This window comes from Pristiophorus japonicus, chromosome 15 (assembly GCF_044704955.1).
Source record: "Pristiophorus japonicus isolate sPriJap1 chromosome 15, sPriJap1.hap1, whole genome shotgun sequence".
NCBI lineage: Eukaryota > Metazoa > Chordata > Chondrichthyes > Pristiophoridae > Pristiophorus > Pristiophorus japonicus.
Window position 1 is genome coordinate 24,877,612 of NC_091991.1, and position 18,321 is coordinate 24,895,932.

Below are 18,321 nucleotides of genomic sequence, written 5' to 3' on the forward strand. Positions count from 1 at the left end.
TTACAGCTTCAATGATCTTAAAGGCATTATAAGTAGAATATTTTAGTTTATGGGAGGCAAAAGTTGTGTAGGAAAACAGAAAAGGGGTACATAATTCAAAGAGGCTGACAGTTGACAGTCACATAGCAACTGAATAGATCGGCAAATAGCATAGTACTGAAAAATAAATAGAAGAAAATAAGAACATAAGAAATAAGAGCAGCAGTATGCCATTTGGCCCCTCGAGCCTGCTCCGCCATTCAATACGATCATGGCTGATCTGATCATGGACTCAGCTCTACTTCCCTGCCCCTTCCACATAACCTTTACTCCCTTATCGCTCAAAAATCTCTTATCTCCGCCTTAAATATATTCAATGATGCAGCCTCATCAGCTCTCTGGCGGCAGAGGATTCCATAGATTTACAACCCTCAGAGAAGAAATTTCTCATCTTTTAAATTATTCTAAGACTATGTCCCCTAGTTTTAGTTTCCCCTACGAGTGGAAATATCCTCTTTGCATCCATCTTGTCGAGCCCCCTCATTATCTTTTGTTTCAATAAGATCACCTCTCATTCTTCTGAACTCCAATGTGTATAGGCCCAACCTACTCAACCTATCCTCATAAATCAACCCCCTCATCTCTGGAATCAACCTTGTGAACCTTCTCTGAATAGCCTCCAATGCAAGTATATCCTTCCTTAAATACCGAGACCAAAACTGTATGGAGTACTCCAGGTGTGGCCTCACCAATACCCTGTACAGTTGTAGCAGGCTTCTTTGCTTTTATACTCTATCCCCCTTGCAATAAAGGCCACCATTCCATTTGCCTTCCTGATTACTTGCTGTACCTGCATACTAACTTTACAAGGACCCCCAGGTCTCTTTGTACTGCAGTACTTTGCAATTTTTCTCCATTTAAATTATAATTTGCTTTTCTATTATTTCTGCCAAAGTGAATAACCTCACATTTTCCAACATTATACTCCATCTGCCAAATTTTTGCCCACTCACTTAGCCTGTCTATATCCCTTTGCAGATTTTTTTTGCTTTCCCACCCAACCTTGGTACATTAGTTGAATAAAGACTGTAAACACCATCACATCGTATAAGCAAGAATTTTATCGCACTTTTCACAACTTCAGAGCATTCTAAACAATTCACAGCCTTGGAAACTGTTGTAATGTAGGGAAACATAGCCATCAATTTGCACGTAACTAGATCCCACAGAACAGCAATCAGATAATCTGTTTTAGTGATGTTGGTTGAGGGGATAAATATTGGCCAGGACATCAGGAAATTTCCCCTGCTCTCCTTCGAATAGTGCTGTCGGATCTTTTACATCCACCTGAGGGGGCAGACGGGGCCTCGGTTTAACGTCGCATCCGAAAGACGGCACCTCCAACACTGCAGCATTGAAGTGTCAGCCTAGATTTTGTGCTGAAGTCTCGGAGTGGAACTTGAACCCAGAACCTTCTGACTCAGAAGTGAGAATGATACCCACTGAGTCACAGCTGACGCTTTAGCCCATGCTGCTTTTAGCACTTACCTCTTTATCTTGGGGGAGGCAGGAGGTTTTAGTTACGTATTGGCCCAGTACTTCTAGCTGACTCACGGGTATCAGTTCAGATGAAGAGATCCTTTATCACAGAATATGAATCCTACCAACTACCCATTAGCTGTTCCTTAAATGAGTGTCAAGGCTTCAATCATCCTTGCTACCAGTTTTCCAGTAGTATAAGGGCCCCAGAATAGTGATCAGGTGCAGGAACCCTGGCTCATTTTCCCCTCTCTAACCTAGGCCACTGAGGCCCAAGTTAGTTGGTCCTACTACCTCATTTGTTGAGAAGAGCTACCTCAATAGAGACTGGGGACTAAACTTAGTGCCTTCCTAGTCTGTATGATTCAACTATTGATAAACTTGCTAATCCATTGGGGAGATCTCAGGTCCGATTGCTAGAGTTATGGGTGGATGTGAGAGGAAGCTTTGTGCTGGATAATTGGCTGACAAATCAGCTATTCCAGCATCAAATGATCTGGTCACTAGGAGCACAACAGAGGTGAGTAAAGAGAAAAAGCTGTTGACAGCCCCAACTCTCACTAGTCTCCTATTTTCTGCAAAAACTCTTATGGATAATCAAGAACATGGATAATGAAAGAATGGATAATTGAGTTTGTATTGCAGTGAGATTTTTTAAAAATTAGATAGGAGACATGCAAACTGCTGTGCAAACAACTGGGCAAGGGATTAGAAGTCTTGCCGCAGGCAGCCTGTCTAGTTCGAGAGAGGACTGAGTCTTGGTGGACTGAGAAATGAAGATAACCTATTTTGGAAAAATAACCAATGAATATATAATTAAAAATAGAATGCAACTGATACTTTGGTCAATTAACACATCTAAAACAGTGAGATCAGACAGCCCTCACAGAATATCTTGAATTAATCTATATCCAATGCCAGCAAGGTTTTAACCACTATGCAATGCCACTGATGCTAGTTAATAGATATTGGTTTTTAAACTGATGCTGCTATCCTTATAAACTAAAAAACCAAAATTGTTATACAAGTCATTAAGAAGTTACTCCAATACATTTAATAAAAGGTACTAAACAGGTTTATGCTGGACTTCATCCCGAGTCAGTACCTCAACATTCCCGTTGTAAGAGCACTGGAAACAGCTCGCCATAGGAATCTAAGTGACTCGGGTCCTCTTCTCTTCTGAATGATTAGTGGTGCAATTTCATACACGTCAACAAACTCTGTGCTACGAAGATAGAAAAAAGATTTAAACCGTTACGAGTAAAATGTAGAATTTGGTGTTCACCCTAGTATAGTTTAGATTTCCCACCCAGTTGCAGAAACACTGAGCTAAATTAAATTTACGCCCCCGTATACTTCCTCTAAAATAACCACCTACCACATTTTATTTCTCAGTGAAAATATCCTTTTTTTTTTACTCCACATATACATTGATATAAAATGATTGTCTTGGTGTTCAAATCCTTCCTTGGCCTCAGCCCTCCCAATCTCTGTAACCTCCTCCAGCACTACGGGCTCAATTTTCTCCAATTATTTGTGCCATTTTTTTGGCATGCACCGTTTTTAATGGGAGTAAATGCAAATCTCCAAGTTTCCCCAAAGTTTCTGCGCTAGCGTAATTCACTTAGATAGGATTTTTTTAGGCTATGATGTTTTTATCTCATTGGGGCGTAATCTGCCACCCGTGCCAATTCTGGCCATTTAAACAAGTTTGGCCGGCTCATATTTACTCCAATTTTTCTTAGGACGGCGTACGTGACCACTCTGGAAAAACCTTCTGGGCAGTTAACAAAATCGGGGCAGATACGAGAATCAGCGCAGAAGATGCAGTTCCACAGTCCGGACAGCAGCAGCAGAAAAGGAGGGGGAAGAGGAGAGAAGAGGGGGGGGTGGGGGGAAAGAGGAGAGAGGGGAGGCCTTTCGGTCAGGGTTAGGAACGGCACCGGGACACCTTTCAGCCAGGGCTAGCAGCAGCAACCGGCACCAGGAGAACTTTCGGGCAGGGTTAGCAGTGGCACCATAAGGACACGTTTAGCAGCGGCACCGGGGGTAGGGAGGCCTTTTGGCCAGGGTTAGCAGAGGCCCTGGGGGGGGGGCGAGGGAGAAATAGATTTTTGGCATAAACACTTTAATAATTTAATGCTGGTAAGCTGCTGCAATGTGCAAGGTGCTTGTGCAGGTTGCTGTCAGCTGGCCAGAATGTGTTGTATGTTTCACTTTTCAGCCTCAGCCCGCAGTGTGTCCCTCGTTACCCTGGCAACCCGATCTTTATGGCGCAGATCTTAGGCTCCATTCCCAAAGCTAAAGGACAGGCTAGGCGGCGCCAAAATCAACAATTCAAATGGGGAAAGTTGAATGATTTTTTTCTGGAGTAGTTGGACCCCCAAAAAACGGGCGTAACTCTTACATAATATAAGAACATAAGAATTAGGAACAGGAGTAGGCCATCTAGCCCCTCGAGCCTGCTCCGCCATTCAACAAGATCATGGCTGATCTGGCTGTGGACTCAGCTCCACTTACCCGCCCGCTCCCCGTAACCCTTAATTCCCTTATCGGTTAAAAATCTATCTATCGGTGACTTGAAAACATTCAATGAGCTAGCCTCAACTGCTTCCTTGGGCAGAGAATTCCACAGATTCACAACCCTCTGGGAGAAGAAATTCCTTCTCAACTCGGTTTTAAATTGGCTCCCCCGTATTTTGAGGCTGTGCCCCTAGTTCTAGTCTCCCCGACCAGTGGAAACAACCTCTCCGCCTCTATCTTGTCTATCATCCCTTTCATGATTTTAAATGTTTCTATAAGATCACCCCTCATCCTTCTGAACTCCAACGAGTAAAGACCCAGTCTACTCAATCTATCATAAGGTAACCCCCTCATCTCCGGAATCAGCCTAGTGAATCGTCTCTGTACCCCCTCCAAAGCCAGTATATCCTTCCTTAAGTAAGGTGACCAAAACTGCACGCAGTACTCCAGGTGCGGTCTTACCAATACCCTATACAGTTGCAGCAGGACCTCCCTGCTTTTGTACTCCATCCCTCTCGCAATGAATTCTTGAAGTACGCCAAAAAACGGCATTGGGGAAAATTGAGCCCTACAACTCTCCACTACTTCTGGCCTCTTGTGCATCCCCGATTTCCTTCGCTCCACCATTGCCGGCCGTGCCTTCAGCTCTCCATGCTCCAAGCTCAGGAATTCCCTCCCTAAATCTCATTGTCTCTACCCCTCTCTCCTCCTTTAACTTGCTCCTTAAAACCTGCCAATTTGGCCTAGCTTTTGGTCATCACTCTTTTGGTTCGATGTCATTTTGTTTGATACCGCTCCTGTGAAGCACCTTCGGACATTTTACTACAATAAAGGTGCTATATAAATGCAAGTTGTTCTTGATAAACTCCCCCTTAACTTCACTTACTTATACCCCAACTACACAATTACATTTAACTCCCATTATTTCTAAACCGAGTATTCTGATTCACACCCAAGGCGGTCTTAGTAATTTGCCAATGTCACCAGGATTACCTGTAAATTATACCGAAACCAAATGGGTCAGCCTAACACTCAAATGAATATGCTCAGTCACAGCAAGGTTTACTTTTCAGGGTAGTTTTTGAAAGCACAGTAAAAATTGCATTGGCTTCTATTCCCACAGTGTAAGTATTTTTCTTTCAAGGCTTTAAGACACAGGCACCAGACACAGACACTTTCTGTCTTATTGTTAGTGCCCCCCCATGAAAAAAAGTTGCTACATTCAAGCAGCTCCGAGTGTGCAGTTGTGTGCTCTAACTACCACTTTACAATGTACAAATAATGCAAATTTAGAAAACCAGCAGACTTAACACATTGGAAAACTTATTTTACACAGTTAACACACCATAAAAAGTGTATGGCCATTCTCTTTCACTCTAGGATTCTGCCATTTTAATAGGCGGGTAGCCTTATGCTAACACTTAGATTTACCAGTTTTCAGCCTGGGAATGGGACATCTCTGACTTCCCATACTGTGGAGCGAAACTGCTGAGATCTTTCCTCACACATGTCTGGTAACATGTTTTTCTGTTGACCTATTGAGGCAAAAGAATAACTTTATGAAAAAAAAAGCTAATTTATTGGAACATATAAAGTGAGATATGTGAATACATGAAGTAAACTAGTTTTGATTCACTCTTTTCAAAACATAACATGAACGGTCAGCCCAGGTTCCAAAATGCCACCTGTTCCCTTTCTGAGCTGAACCTTCTCAGCTGCTGTCCGTGGTGCTCACACAGCGGTTATTAAAACACTGTTTCTGGCCGTTGAGTGAAATCACCCCATAAAGCATAGCGACTTGCCTTTGCTGCACGTGAAACATCATGCATGTACAGTAACGGTGGAGCTGTGCTGCCAGTGAACAGCATGAATAGCTGTTGATACATACAGAACACTGAACTTTCTGCTAGAACATGGTGGGTGGCAGGAAGTAGCACTGAATCTGCGGCAAACCAGTAGTCACCAGCAGTGTAAAATGGGACAATTTCCTATCTGAAATTGTGCCAATACAACCAAATCAGACTCTGATTATTCTGGTGGTGTATTTCTTCTAAGAGTCTATAAATATGTACTGGATCTCATTTGGAATGGTAACACCAGTGAAATAGTGGCCCAGACGGATGGGTGAAGCTCAGAAAGACCATTTTAATAAGACTAAAGTAAACGCGTTGATAAATGGGATCCTAGGACCAAATTATCCAGATCAAACATACAAACTCACTGTTTAACAAAAGGGGAGACAAACAGAGGGTCAAAAGGTTTCAATAAAATTAAACGGTAATTTCTCTTCCAGTAATTTATGTTTCGCAAATCTAAATGTAATTTATACTGGTATATCGAGTTAAAAGAATATAAGAAATAGGAGCAGGAATTGTGGAAGCTCCCCTTTTCGGGGTTATGGGTAGCTTCCACAGCTCTCTGAGGCAGCGAATTTCATAGATTTACAACCCTCAGAAGAAATTTCTCCTCGTCTCATTTTTAAATGGGTGGCCTCTTATTCTAAGATCATGCCCTCTAGTTCTAGTCTCCCCTATCAGTGGAAACATCCTCTCTGCATCCACCTCGTGAAGCCCCCTCATAATCTTCTTATGTTTCGATAAGATCACCTCTCATTTTTCTGAATTCCAATGAGAAGAGGCCCAACCTCCTCAGAATCCAGGGAATTTTGGTGGCACTTGCTTTGGAGGCAGTTCAGAGAAGGTTCACTCAGTTGATTCCAGAGATGAAGGGGTTGACTTATGAGGAAAGGTTGAGTAGGTTGGGCCTCTACTCATTGGAATTCAGAAGAATGAGGTGTGATCTTATCGAAACGTCTAAGATTATGAGGGGGCTTGACAAGGTGGATGCAGAGAGGGTGTTTCCACTGATAGGGGAGACTAGAACTAGAGGGCATGATCTTAGAATAAGGGACCGCCCATTTAAAACTGAGATGAGGAGAAATTTCTTCTCTGAGGATTGTAAATCTGTGAAATTCGCTGCCTCAGAGAGCTGTGGAAGCTGGGACATTGAATAAATTTAAGACAGAAATAGACATTTTCTTAAACTATAAGGGGATAAGAGGTCTGGGGAGCGGGCAGGGAGGTGGAGCTGTGTCCATGATCAGATCAGCCATGACCTTATTGAATGGCGGAGCAGGCTTGAGGAGCCGTATGGCCTACTCCTGTTCCTATTTCTTATGTTCTTATGTGTTGGTGGGGATGTTGCACTTTATCAAGGAGGCTTTGAGTGGGTAATTGAAATGTTTCCTCTGCCCATCTGGGGCTTGCTTGCCGTGTAGGAGTTCCAAGGCGAGCACTTGCTTTAGGAGTCTTGTGTCGGGCATGCGAACAATGTGGCCCGCCCAAAGGAGCTGGTCGAGTGTGGTCAGTGCTTCGATGCTGGGGATGTTGGCCTGATCGAGAACACTAATGTTGGTTCGTCTGTCCTCCCAGGGGATTTGCAGGATCTTGCAGAGACAGCGTCGGTGGTATTTCTCCAGCGATTTGAGGTGTCTACTGTATCTGGCCCATATCTCTGAGCCATACAGGAGGGCGGGCATCACTACAGCCCTGTAGACCAAAAGCTTGGTGCCAGATTTGAGCCTGGCCTATGTATGACTCCAGTCCAACACTAACATGGTTGACTCTTATCTGCCCCTCTGAGTTAACCAAGCAAGCTACTGCGTTACATTAAGCTGTTGCCGTCGCGGCTAAATAAGGTGGCCCACCACCACTTTCTCAGGGCAACTAGGATATGGGCAGTTCAACAGCAGACTTGCTAATGACAGCTACATCCCGAGACTGAGTATCAAAATAAACTTTACAAAATGTTCCAATACAGCATTTGAAAATGTGTACGATGGGGCTGAGCACTATTATTTACAATATATCAAAAAAAACATTGGCTTTGGATCCAACAACTGTGACTGTGGCAGCATCCAACACTGTTGAATAGCTAGCCACAATTAAGCTTGTTCTGCAACATGTCCTGACAAACTGCTCCTGTGGTGTGCATTGAAACTGAGGAATCTTACAGGGAGACTTTAGCCGTAAGGGCCATATCTAACTCCCTCTTGAATATATCAACAACTCTCTGAGTGAAGAAGTTTCTCCTCATCTCAGTCCTAAATGGCTTACCCCTTATCCTCAGACTATGTCCTTTAGTTCTGGACTTCCCTAACATCGGGAACATTTTTCCTGCATCTAACCTGTCCAGTCCCGTCGCAGATTTTTATATGTTTCTATGAGATCCCTTCTTATCCTTCTAAACTCCAGTGAATACAGGCCCAGTCGATCCAGTCTCTCCTCATACGTCAGTCCTGCCATTCCGGGAATCAGTCTGGTGAACCTTCGCTGCACTTCCTCAATAGCAAGAACGTCCTTCCTCAGATTAGGAGACCAAAGCTGATCAAAATATTCCAGATGAGGCCTCACCAAGGCCCTGTACAACTGCAGTAAGACCTCCCTGCTCTTATACTCAAATCCCCTAGCTATGAAGGCCAACATACCATTTGCCTTCTTCACCGCCTGTTGTACCTGCATGCCAACTTTCAATGACTGATGTACCATGACACCCAGGTCTCGTTGCACCTCCCCTTTTCCTAATCTGCCGCCATTCAGATAATATTCTGCCTTCGTGTTTTTGCCCCCAAAGTGGATAACCTCACATTTATCCACATTATACTGCATCTGCCATGCATTTGTCCACTCACCTAACCTGTCCAAGTCACCCTGCAGCCTCTTAGCGTCCTCCTCACAGCTCACACCGCCATCAGCTTAGTATCATCTGCAAACTTGGAGATATTACACTCAATTCCTTCATCTAAATCATTCATGTATATTGTAAAGAGCTGGGGTCCTAGCACTGAGCCCTGCGGCACCCCACTAGTCACTGCCTACCATTCTGAAAAGGACCTGTTTGTCCCGACTCTCTGCTTCCTGTCTGCCAACCAGTTCTCTATCCACGCCAGTATATTACCCCCAATACCATGTGCTTTAATTTTGCACACCAATCTCTTGTGTGGGACCTTGTCAAAAGCCTTTTGAAAGTCCAAACACACCACACCCACTGGTTCTCCCTTGTCCACTCTACTAGTTACATCCTCAAAAAATTCCAGAAGATTTGTCAAGCATGATTTCTCTTTCATAAAATCATGCTGACTTGGACCGATCCTGTCATTTCCAAATGCGCTGCTATTTCATCTTTAATAATTGATTCCAACATTTTTCCCACTACTGATGTCAGGCTAACCGGTCTATAATTACTCGTTTTCTCTCCCTCCTTTTTTCAAAAGTGGTGTTACATTAGCTACCCTCCAGTCCTTATGAACTGATCCAGAATCGATAGATTGTTGGAAAATGATCACCAATGCATCCACTATTTCTAGGGCCACTTCCTTAAGTACTCCGGGATGCAGACTATCATGCCCCGGGGATTTATCGGCCTTCAATCCCATCAATTTCCCGAAAACAATTTCCCTCCTAATAAGGATTTCCTTCAGTTCCTCCTTCTCACTAGACCCTCGGTCCCCTAGTATTTCCGGAAGGTTATTTGTGTCTTCCTTCGTGAAGACAAAACCAAGTATTTGTTCAATTGGTCTGCCATTTCTTTGTTCCCCATTATAAATTCACCTGAATCTGACTGCAAAGGACCTACGTTTGTCTTCACTAATCTTGTTCTCTTCACATATCTATAGAAGCCTTTGCAGTCAGTTTTTATGTTCCCTGCAAGCTTCCTCTCATACTCTATTTTCCCCTTCCTAATTAAACCCTTTGTCCTCCTCTGCTGAAATCTAAATTTCTCCCAGCCATCAGGTTTGCTGCTTTTTCTGGCCAATTTATATGCCTCTTCCTTGGATTTAACACAATCCCTAATTTCCCTTGTTAGCCACGGTTGAGCCACCTTCCCCGTTTTATTTTTACTCCAGACAGTGATGTACAATTGTTGAAGTTCATTCATGTGATCTTTAAATGTTTGCCATTTCCTATCCACTGCCAGCCCTTTAAGTATCATTTGCCAGTATATTCTAGCCAATTCACGTCTCATACCATCGAAGTTACCTTTCCTTAAGTTCAGGACCCTAGTCTCTGAATTAACTGTGTCACTCTCCATCTTTATAAAGAATTCTACTATATTATGGTCACTCTGCCCCAAGGGGCCTTGCACAACAAGATTGCTAATTAGTCCTTTCTCATTACACATCACCCAGTCAAGGATGGCCAGCCCTCTTAGTTGGTTCCTCGACATATTGGTCTAGAAAACCATCCCTAATACACTCCAGGAAATCCTCCTCCACCTTATTGCTACCAGTTTGGTTAGCCCAATCTATATGTAGATTAAAGTCGCCCATGATAACTGCTGTACCTTTATTGCACACATCCCTAATTTCTTGTTTGATGGTGTCCTCAACCTCACTACTACTGTTTGGTGGTCTGTACACAACTCCCACTAGCGTTTTCTGCCCTTTGGTATTCCGCAGCTCCACCCATACAGATTCCACATCATCCAAGCTAATGTCCTTCCTTACTATTGCGATCATATGAAACACTGGATAGGAAATGGTGGCAGGTGGCCAGGGACATGGAACTGCAATACACTTGCTTGTATTTTAATAGGTGGCTCGTGAGAGAACCGAAGTGCCTAAATTATTTTTTTAAGTAACATCATGGCATTTTTTAATTGCTAGATTCTTGGTAGGTTAAGTCACTACATGTAATAAAGATTTTATCTCAAACAGTACTAAGTAAGGGAGATGGGTTCTTTAAATTTAAAGCAGCACTTTACAAAATGTTTGGTATTTAGCAAATCCCCCCAAAAATGTTTAATACCCATGCTAATACAACACTTGTCTACTACTATGCAAGTTTGACAAGTTTTACACAATCCTTAAACTAACCTTGTTTTTACTCTTCTTGGAAGACCTATTCTTTTTGTCACAGGTCATGATTGGTATGTTTTGTATTTCACAAAATTCAGTTTTTTGCCAACCAGCAGTGTGTCCTGAAGAAAAAAAAACGTTAATATCCTTCTCTGCTGCATATTATCTCGTCTTTGATTGATTGACTAAATAATCACAATCATCATGAGGAGTAAACGTTTCTTCAAAAACTATTGTAGAACTCAAGTTTTTTGGGCTTTTGTATATTTGGCCATTAGCAGTACCAGGATTATATATAATAAACACAGCAATAGGTAGGAAGGAGTTCAATAATAGAATCATACATGGACTCAGGAAGAGAGCAGGTTTAATGGGTTGAATGACCCTTTCTCCCTCTGGATTGTATGCTCTTAACATCCAGACAAAGCCTGAAGTAAAAATCCAAAACATTTTCAGAGAATACAAAAAGCATGCGGTTTTTCCAAGCATATTTGTTTTTTCTCAACTTACGCTATCAATTCAAAGCTTATTTGTTACTTACTTTCACATTTTTCCTTTATGCATGTGCATAACCCGTCATTCAAGGCAACTTCTCCTCTGAAATTTGCAAAAGAAATAAAGCAGATAAGCTTTTAAAAATAAAATCCCCATTATCTTAAAAGATAATGGGCCGTATTTTGCTGGAGAAATAGTGGTGAGGCTAACGGCGCTCACCGTTATTAAAGTGTAAATGGGACAGCAACTTCCGGCGATCGCACATGCACACTTATACGTGGAAATCAGGAAGTCGCTGTCTGAGTTGCCCTGAACTCCAGAGCTGTGCTATACTGGTACCACGCTGAGACACTCGGCATTCAAGCAGATGGAACGGCATGAATTTGCTGTACTTATGTGATATATACCCACCAGAAAAAGTTAGGGCGTGTCCATTCCAGCGCTAGTACATTTTTAATGGCGTGATAATTATTAATTGCTGCCAAACAACTGAAAACTAACTAACAAGTGTGGAGTCTTATTCAGATTTTAAAAAGTAATCAAATTAAATAAGAACTTTAAAAAAAAAAAAATTTCTCTTGTATCTCTCTTTATTAGTCCCATCTATCTTTCCCTCTCTATTTCGCTTTCCGTACCTGATTTGACATTGAATTCACTATTCTGATTCAGACTCTGCCTGGCTCATTTACAATTCTTCATTCTGACTGGTTAAGGAGATACACTGCTCTGTTCACACAAGTCCCAGGTCCTCTGTAGGGAGTGCTGCTACCAGGTGGCCACCTTCTTGCAGCAGAGCTGGTCTCCAGTCGTGGCTAATCCTCGTCATTAGACCAAGACCTAGGCTCTGTCAAGCCTGTGGTGGCTGGTGTGCAATGGCCAACACACGTTAAAAAAATCCACGCACAGGCATTTTCCACCCTTCAATAAGTAGTTCGCGACCTGGAATATCAGGTGCTCATCGAAACACTTGCGAACTCATCCCTTTTTGGTACGGAAGCAAGTCATCCTCAATACGTGGGACCGCCCAAGAAGAATTTCCAGTATAAAATCCCATAGAAAGTCTGTGGGCAAGTGCAAGTGTAATGAACGGTTGGCATTGTTAGTTCACCACTGAGAGAAAAATTGGGCCCATTTATTTTTATAAACTAATTTGAATCAATTATAGATGTCCCCGTTAACTATGCCAAGTTTTCTTGTGCTAGTGAACTCAAGTTACTACTTTTAGCTGCAACGAGACCGAAAATTATGTTACAACGTATTCATTATGGAACTATGTGGGGTATGCCACAACACCATACCTGTTGCACAGCCTGCTCGAAAATGTTTTCTGTCTGTACAAAATAAGCAATGTTATGCAACAGATCCTAATTCAAACCCCGAGCTGCTCAAAGTGGACAATATTGTGGGTATTAGTGCGGAACAGTAGTTGGTCTAAAGCCATGAGCAAACCAGTTATTTTTCAAACAAATTGAGCCTAAATTCATTCACATTAATCTGACCACACAAGTAACACAATCACTAAAACTTTCCAATCTGACTCGTTCAGAGTGCAAGATGAATGCAGAGTAGCCTTAAATCACTGGAAATAATTACAATTCCCAACGTGTATAATTTTAATAAGTTGGTAACTTAGCTTTACTTTATGCGATACAGGTTAGATCTCCCTTATCCGGCATGATTCCGGCAGCCGGAACGCAGCTGACCTCCACCCTGACTTTAGGGCCGTGCCGACACTCGGCTGGCTGGGGCCTCCGCGACACCTGGCCCGCGGCGACACTCGGCCCGCCGAGATTCCCTTCACGGCCTTCCGACACGTCAGGCCTGCCCGGGGCGCCGACCTCCTCTCCTCCCCCAGACCTCGGTCCACTGACCTCCCCTCATCCGACAAAATCCCTTATTCGGCACAGGCCAGGTCCCGAGGGTGCTCGGATAAGGGAGGTTCGACCTGTATCAAGTTACAAGTCTTACATAATTATGTACCCACAAACACACACTTCTGTGAAACCACCAAAATTCCCACATCCTAATGCAAAAAAAGTGTTTCCTGTACAGCTTTGCAATCCATAAATCAAAACTCACTCAGGTATGGAAACATTACAACTATACCTGTCCATCTTCCTCTTCCCCCATTAATTATACAGTATACTTAACAAAAAATCTATACACTGTAACCCCAGTGAGTTTAACTGATAGATGAATGTTGGCGGAGACATGTCTGTTTGCCAGTGAGACTAACAACAATGAGGGAAAAGCAAAGTTGGAATCTGATTATATTATAAGCACCGCTATGCAAAGTGGCAAGAATGGAGACATTATCCTGGTCAGGACAATGTCTTTTACATATACACTGTGCATTAGGGCAGGCCCTTGCCCAGTATCCCACATTCACTATGCAAGAAATAAAACAGTGCCAGTAGCAAAGGTCATACAAGACCCAAATAATGCTATTTGAAGCAACCATTCAGCTTTGCAAATACACACCGCTACATCTACAAGGCATACCCACATCTAGTGACAAAGCAAAAATGTTCACCGAATGTCTAAAGAATTACTTCTGCTTAGACACCAACAAAAACTAGTGTCATTGAGAATTTTACTTTAAAAAAAAATGCTGCTGTGTTGCCCAACTCTGGTTCTACCCTAACCTAAATCCAGATGTAGCTCTTATGGGTTATAAACAATAAATTCAGCCCAAATTTTAATATTTTGGTAGCACATACCTTGTGACACTATGATAATCCCCTTTAATACTGCCATCTTTCTGTTCCCTTGAATTTTGACTGAAGCTCTGCTTCACTGGGATCTGAAGTGTCAGAAAAACAGCAGAGAAAATTATCTGTCAATTTATAACAAATTGGTTTATTTTCCTGTTCCACAGTCGGAGGGAAAAAGATATAAAATTTCATTCGAAACTATGAACGCGCATTCATGTGTCTTATTTCAATAACTATTTATTTGAATTGCATCTTTATCGTATGCCTAGGTTCATTCGGTTATGTCTTTAGTTGCTCTGATAATGACTCCACGAGGCAATGTGTTGTACTTGAACTGTAGTGACCTTAGTCCTTTATTGATAACTCCAGAGTGAGAATCACATCTGGTGGCCTGCCTTTTATACTAGGCCTGGCACACCTGTACAGGTAACCTACAAGTCTCCCTACAACCTACTGCAGTGCCCTCTGGTGGCACAACTTGTAATAGTACAAGCAGTAACCATGTAGGATACATGACATCACTCTCCCCCAAGCCTTTAGTGCAAATTGCCTCTGCATTGACTGTGCTCTGGGCTTAGCTCTATCTGGTTGACCCTTGGCGGGTCGCTTCCATCTTGGGCGAGTGGGTGGTGTTTCGTTGGCAGTAGAGTGCTGGTGGTTTCGGTTTGTGTGTCCATGACCACTCCATTCTCTCCCCCCGCACATACAGATGGCGCCGTTGGCTCATTACATTTAAGTCCAAAAAAATTAGCATTTACAGTATTGCATTCATAGTCCATGCTTGGAATATTCTTGAGGTCAGTGCTGGGGTCAGCGCCGGTGTGTGAGGACAAACTAGTGCCAGGACTGCTGGATGGTGTCCAGGTAGTTTGGTGGTGGTGTGGTGCCCAGTGTTGGCAGTGGGAACCCGGACGGCTCAAGTAGCCTGCTCTCAGGGCTTTTGCCGTTGCTCCTAGCGTCGGGCAGGTTCATTGATGCCTGTGACCTCCTGGTCCTTTCCTTGCCCCTGGGTCACTGTTGCTCCCTGAGGAGCCGTCGTCTAGCAGAGCACAAGGAACTGCTGACTCGCTTGCCTGGGCATTATTTGGTTTGGGATCCTGGCTGGTCCCGGTCCCATTTGAGAGAACTGTTGCGGGTGACCCTTCGTTCCCGGGTATGGCCTTGGTGGTGATAGGGTCTGGGGGCTGTGCCTTAGCCCAGTTTGCTCTTTCAGGCTCATGGCAGTTAGTGCCATCGGGTGCCTGAGAGGTGCAGCCGATCAGGGGCAGGGTATAGATACCGGTGCCGTTGCCCTCCTGAGATCGTTTGCTCTGCAGCTTGTACATACTGGTTGCTTGTGGCCACACTCCATGGTGCATAACTCTGGTCCCAAGGACACAGGCTACTACATTGGGTAGCTCGCTGGACCTGTGCGCTCCCGATGGGTGTCTGCCCGCGGCACTTTTCTTTGCTTATTGCATGTACACAACTCTGATCATCAATTACACATTTTACATCTAACTCACAGTTGATCTTACATTGGTTGAGAATGTAGAACAATCCCTTTAAGTGTGGTGGGTTGCAGACCTCCTTTAAGAGAGCCTTGCTATCTTTACCCCAATTCTCTTCTCCATTTGGTGCCACGTGTTGCTCCATCAGCGCTGCACTTCGTGGTCTGGCCGCCGCCATCTTTTTCTTCAGCTCATCACCTCGTGGTTTGGGCGCCATCTTTCCTCCATCCACGATGTCGACTGCGGTGATCCTCTTCTCCCCAGGTTCTGCCACCGAAGCTGGGAAGTCACCTTTGGACTTGATTTTCTTCCTCCGGAGTCTTTCCACTGGAGCCTGGAAGGTGCGTTCGAGTTGTCTCAGCTGGATCATCTCCACGCAGTTGTGCTGGGCGGTCTGTGCCTCAGGTGCTGTGCTGGTCTGCTCTCTGGTGCCTGGTCCACCCTCAGGTGAGGGCTTGCTTTGCCTCTGAGCACGGAGGACGTCGATCGCTGGAGGGATGAAATCTTCCCAACTCCAATGGATCTTCTCCATCCGCCTTCTTCCAAGTAGCGTTGGTCCATCACCTGCAACAATCCACAGAGGTAACTTGTGCACCGCGCCATCATGGAGTACCTTTACATCCGCACTACCAACGACTGGGATAAGTTCATTGGTGTAGGTGCGCAGCTTTGCCTGAACCGGGACCAACTTGGGTCGTTCAGTTTGATTGTCCCATAGACTCTCAAAGGCTTCTTGATTCATTACTGACTGGCTCGCCCTCGTGTCCACTTCCATGAAGACTGGAACGCCATTTATTTTGACTTCCATCCTCAACGGGGAATACTCGGTGGTGCAGGTAAACATGCCATATAGCTCATCTTGGGGCTGAGCTGCCTCTCTGACTATCATTTCATAATCCGCGCAGGATTCATGGCCATCTGCAGATTCTTTATCAACACAGTGAGTCATATTTCTTTTACACATTCGCTGGAGGTGGCACTTTGTGCTGCAGCCTTTACACACAGTCTTTAAAGCGACACTGGTGAGCCCTGTGATTCCCTCCGCAACGCCAGCATGTCGCTACTCAGTTAGCCCCCCTTGGCGGACTCTGAATTAAGGGACTTGGGGGGCCTGTTCTCGCTTCCCTGAGAAGGTTCATGTTCTACAGTCCAGCCTCTAAAAGGCACCACGCTGTGCACAGTACTTGCCGGGTTTGAGTCCTGAGGATGTGTTATCTGCCTAGAGCCGCAGGCCGAGGTCATGAATGCCTGGCTCACGGAGATGGCCTTCCGCAGTGTGACTGTGGTATCCTCAGACAGTGACTTATGAAGAAGGTCCTCATGGCCGATTCCAATGACAAAGATATCCCGCAGCGCTTCGGTGAGGTGGTCGCCGAAATCACACGGTGCCGCCAGCCTCCTGAAGTCTGCAGCATATTTCGCGATTTCCTGGCCTTCAGTGGGTGTAAAACCGGTGTTTGGCTGTGAGGATACTCTCTTTGGGCTTGACTTGTTCTTGGATCAGCGTTACAAGCTCATCGTATGTCTTGGTCATTGTCTTCGCTGGTGCCAGCAAGTCCCTGACACGGCCATAGACAGTGGGCCGTGTCGTTTGCTGTGAAAAAATGGTCGAGCCTCTCCACATTGGCGAACTGCTGCAATGTACCAAGGGTAGCCATTTTCACTTGAAGGTCCGTAATCTCGTCGCCAATTGTTATGTCTTTAGATGCTCTGATAATGACTCCACGAGGCAATGTGTTGTACTTGAACTGTAGTGACCGTAGTCCTTTATTGATAACTCCAGAGTGAGGATCACACCTGGTGGCTTGCCTTTTATACTAGGCCTGGCACACCTGTACAGGTAACCTACAAGTCTCCCACTGCGGTGTCCTCTGGTGGCACACCTTGTAATAGTACAAGCAGTAACTACGTAAGATACATGACACATTCTATATTGGATATTCAACATATCTTCATGTACTGAATTAGCAAAAATAGGTATCAATACCTTACCTTTGTGTTACTCTTTATAGTGTCTTGTTTGTAAACCACACTGAAAGGCTTACGGTCTATTGGGCAGGAACTGAGTTTCTGTAAAACAGATAAACTTCCATTTGTAAAAGTGATTTTTCGGAGTTACTCTTCTGCTTTTTATAGCATGTTCAATTATTACATTCAACCAATAAAACCAATTTAGTCTGAAAACCATTCATAGGTTGGTAAGTCTTTACTGCAACTACAAATTGTATCATGGAATGGGACAAACTCCCAACAGTTTTCTAATCTCAGCTGTGCTATTGTGACTTAGACCTTTCCCATAGAATGCTGGATGAAGGGATGGGGAGAAGAGAGACGTAAAAAAAAAAGCGATACAAACTTGTGTGTATATAGCACCATAGGTGTCAAAAACTTCTCAATAGCGCTTCATAGGAAATGTATTACTCTAGGTGAATGTGGAAGCCATTATATGCACAGCAAAATCCTACAAACAGCAATAAGATGAATGTGAATCCATTTTTGGTGGTCAGGCAACACTTGGAAAAAGGAAAAAAAAGTTAACTTTTCTTGGAACTTAACTCTTTGCTAGCAACATTGTCCTTTTGATGTGAATGGACAAGTCTGATCCATGCTGCTTAAAGTTCTTCCAAAATCCAATTGTTTGCTCAGAATGAAAAGTCCAGTTTCACACCCTGCTTGAATAATATGTTGGTGCAGAAGTTTTGAGAAGATGCAGCGGGTTGAATAT

The 18,321-nt window shown here is 43.9% G+C and overlaps 1 protein-coding gene across 6 annotated transcripts in view; it reads right to left on the reverse strand.

Moving 5' to 3' along the window:
• scaf11 (SR-related CTD-associated factor 11) overlaps nt 1–18,321 on the reverse strand; it is an 83,930-nt gene that overhangs the window by 26,300 nt on the left and 39,309 nt on the right. For all 6 annotated transcript variants that reach the window (XM_070900240.1, XM_070900243.1, XM_070900244.1 and 3 more), the window contains 6 exons: nt 17,589–17,666; nt 14,113–14,195; nt 11,439–11,494; nt 10,916–11,019; nt 5,473–5,576; nt 2,624–2,743 (listed from right to left, as the gene is read on the reverse strand). In XM_070900240.1, coding sequence (XP_070756341.1) covers nt 2,624–2,743; nt 5,473–5,576; nt 10,916–11,019; nt 11,439–11,494; nt 14,113–14,195; nt 17,589–17,666 — 545 coding nt within the window. The remainder of the gene's footprint in view (nt 1–2,623; nt 2,744–5,472; nt 5,577–10,915; nt 11,020–11,438; nt 11,495–14,112; nt 14,196–17,588; nt 17,667–18,321) is intronic.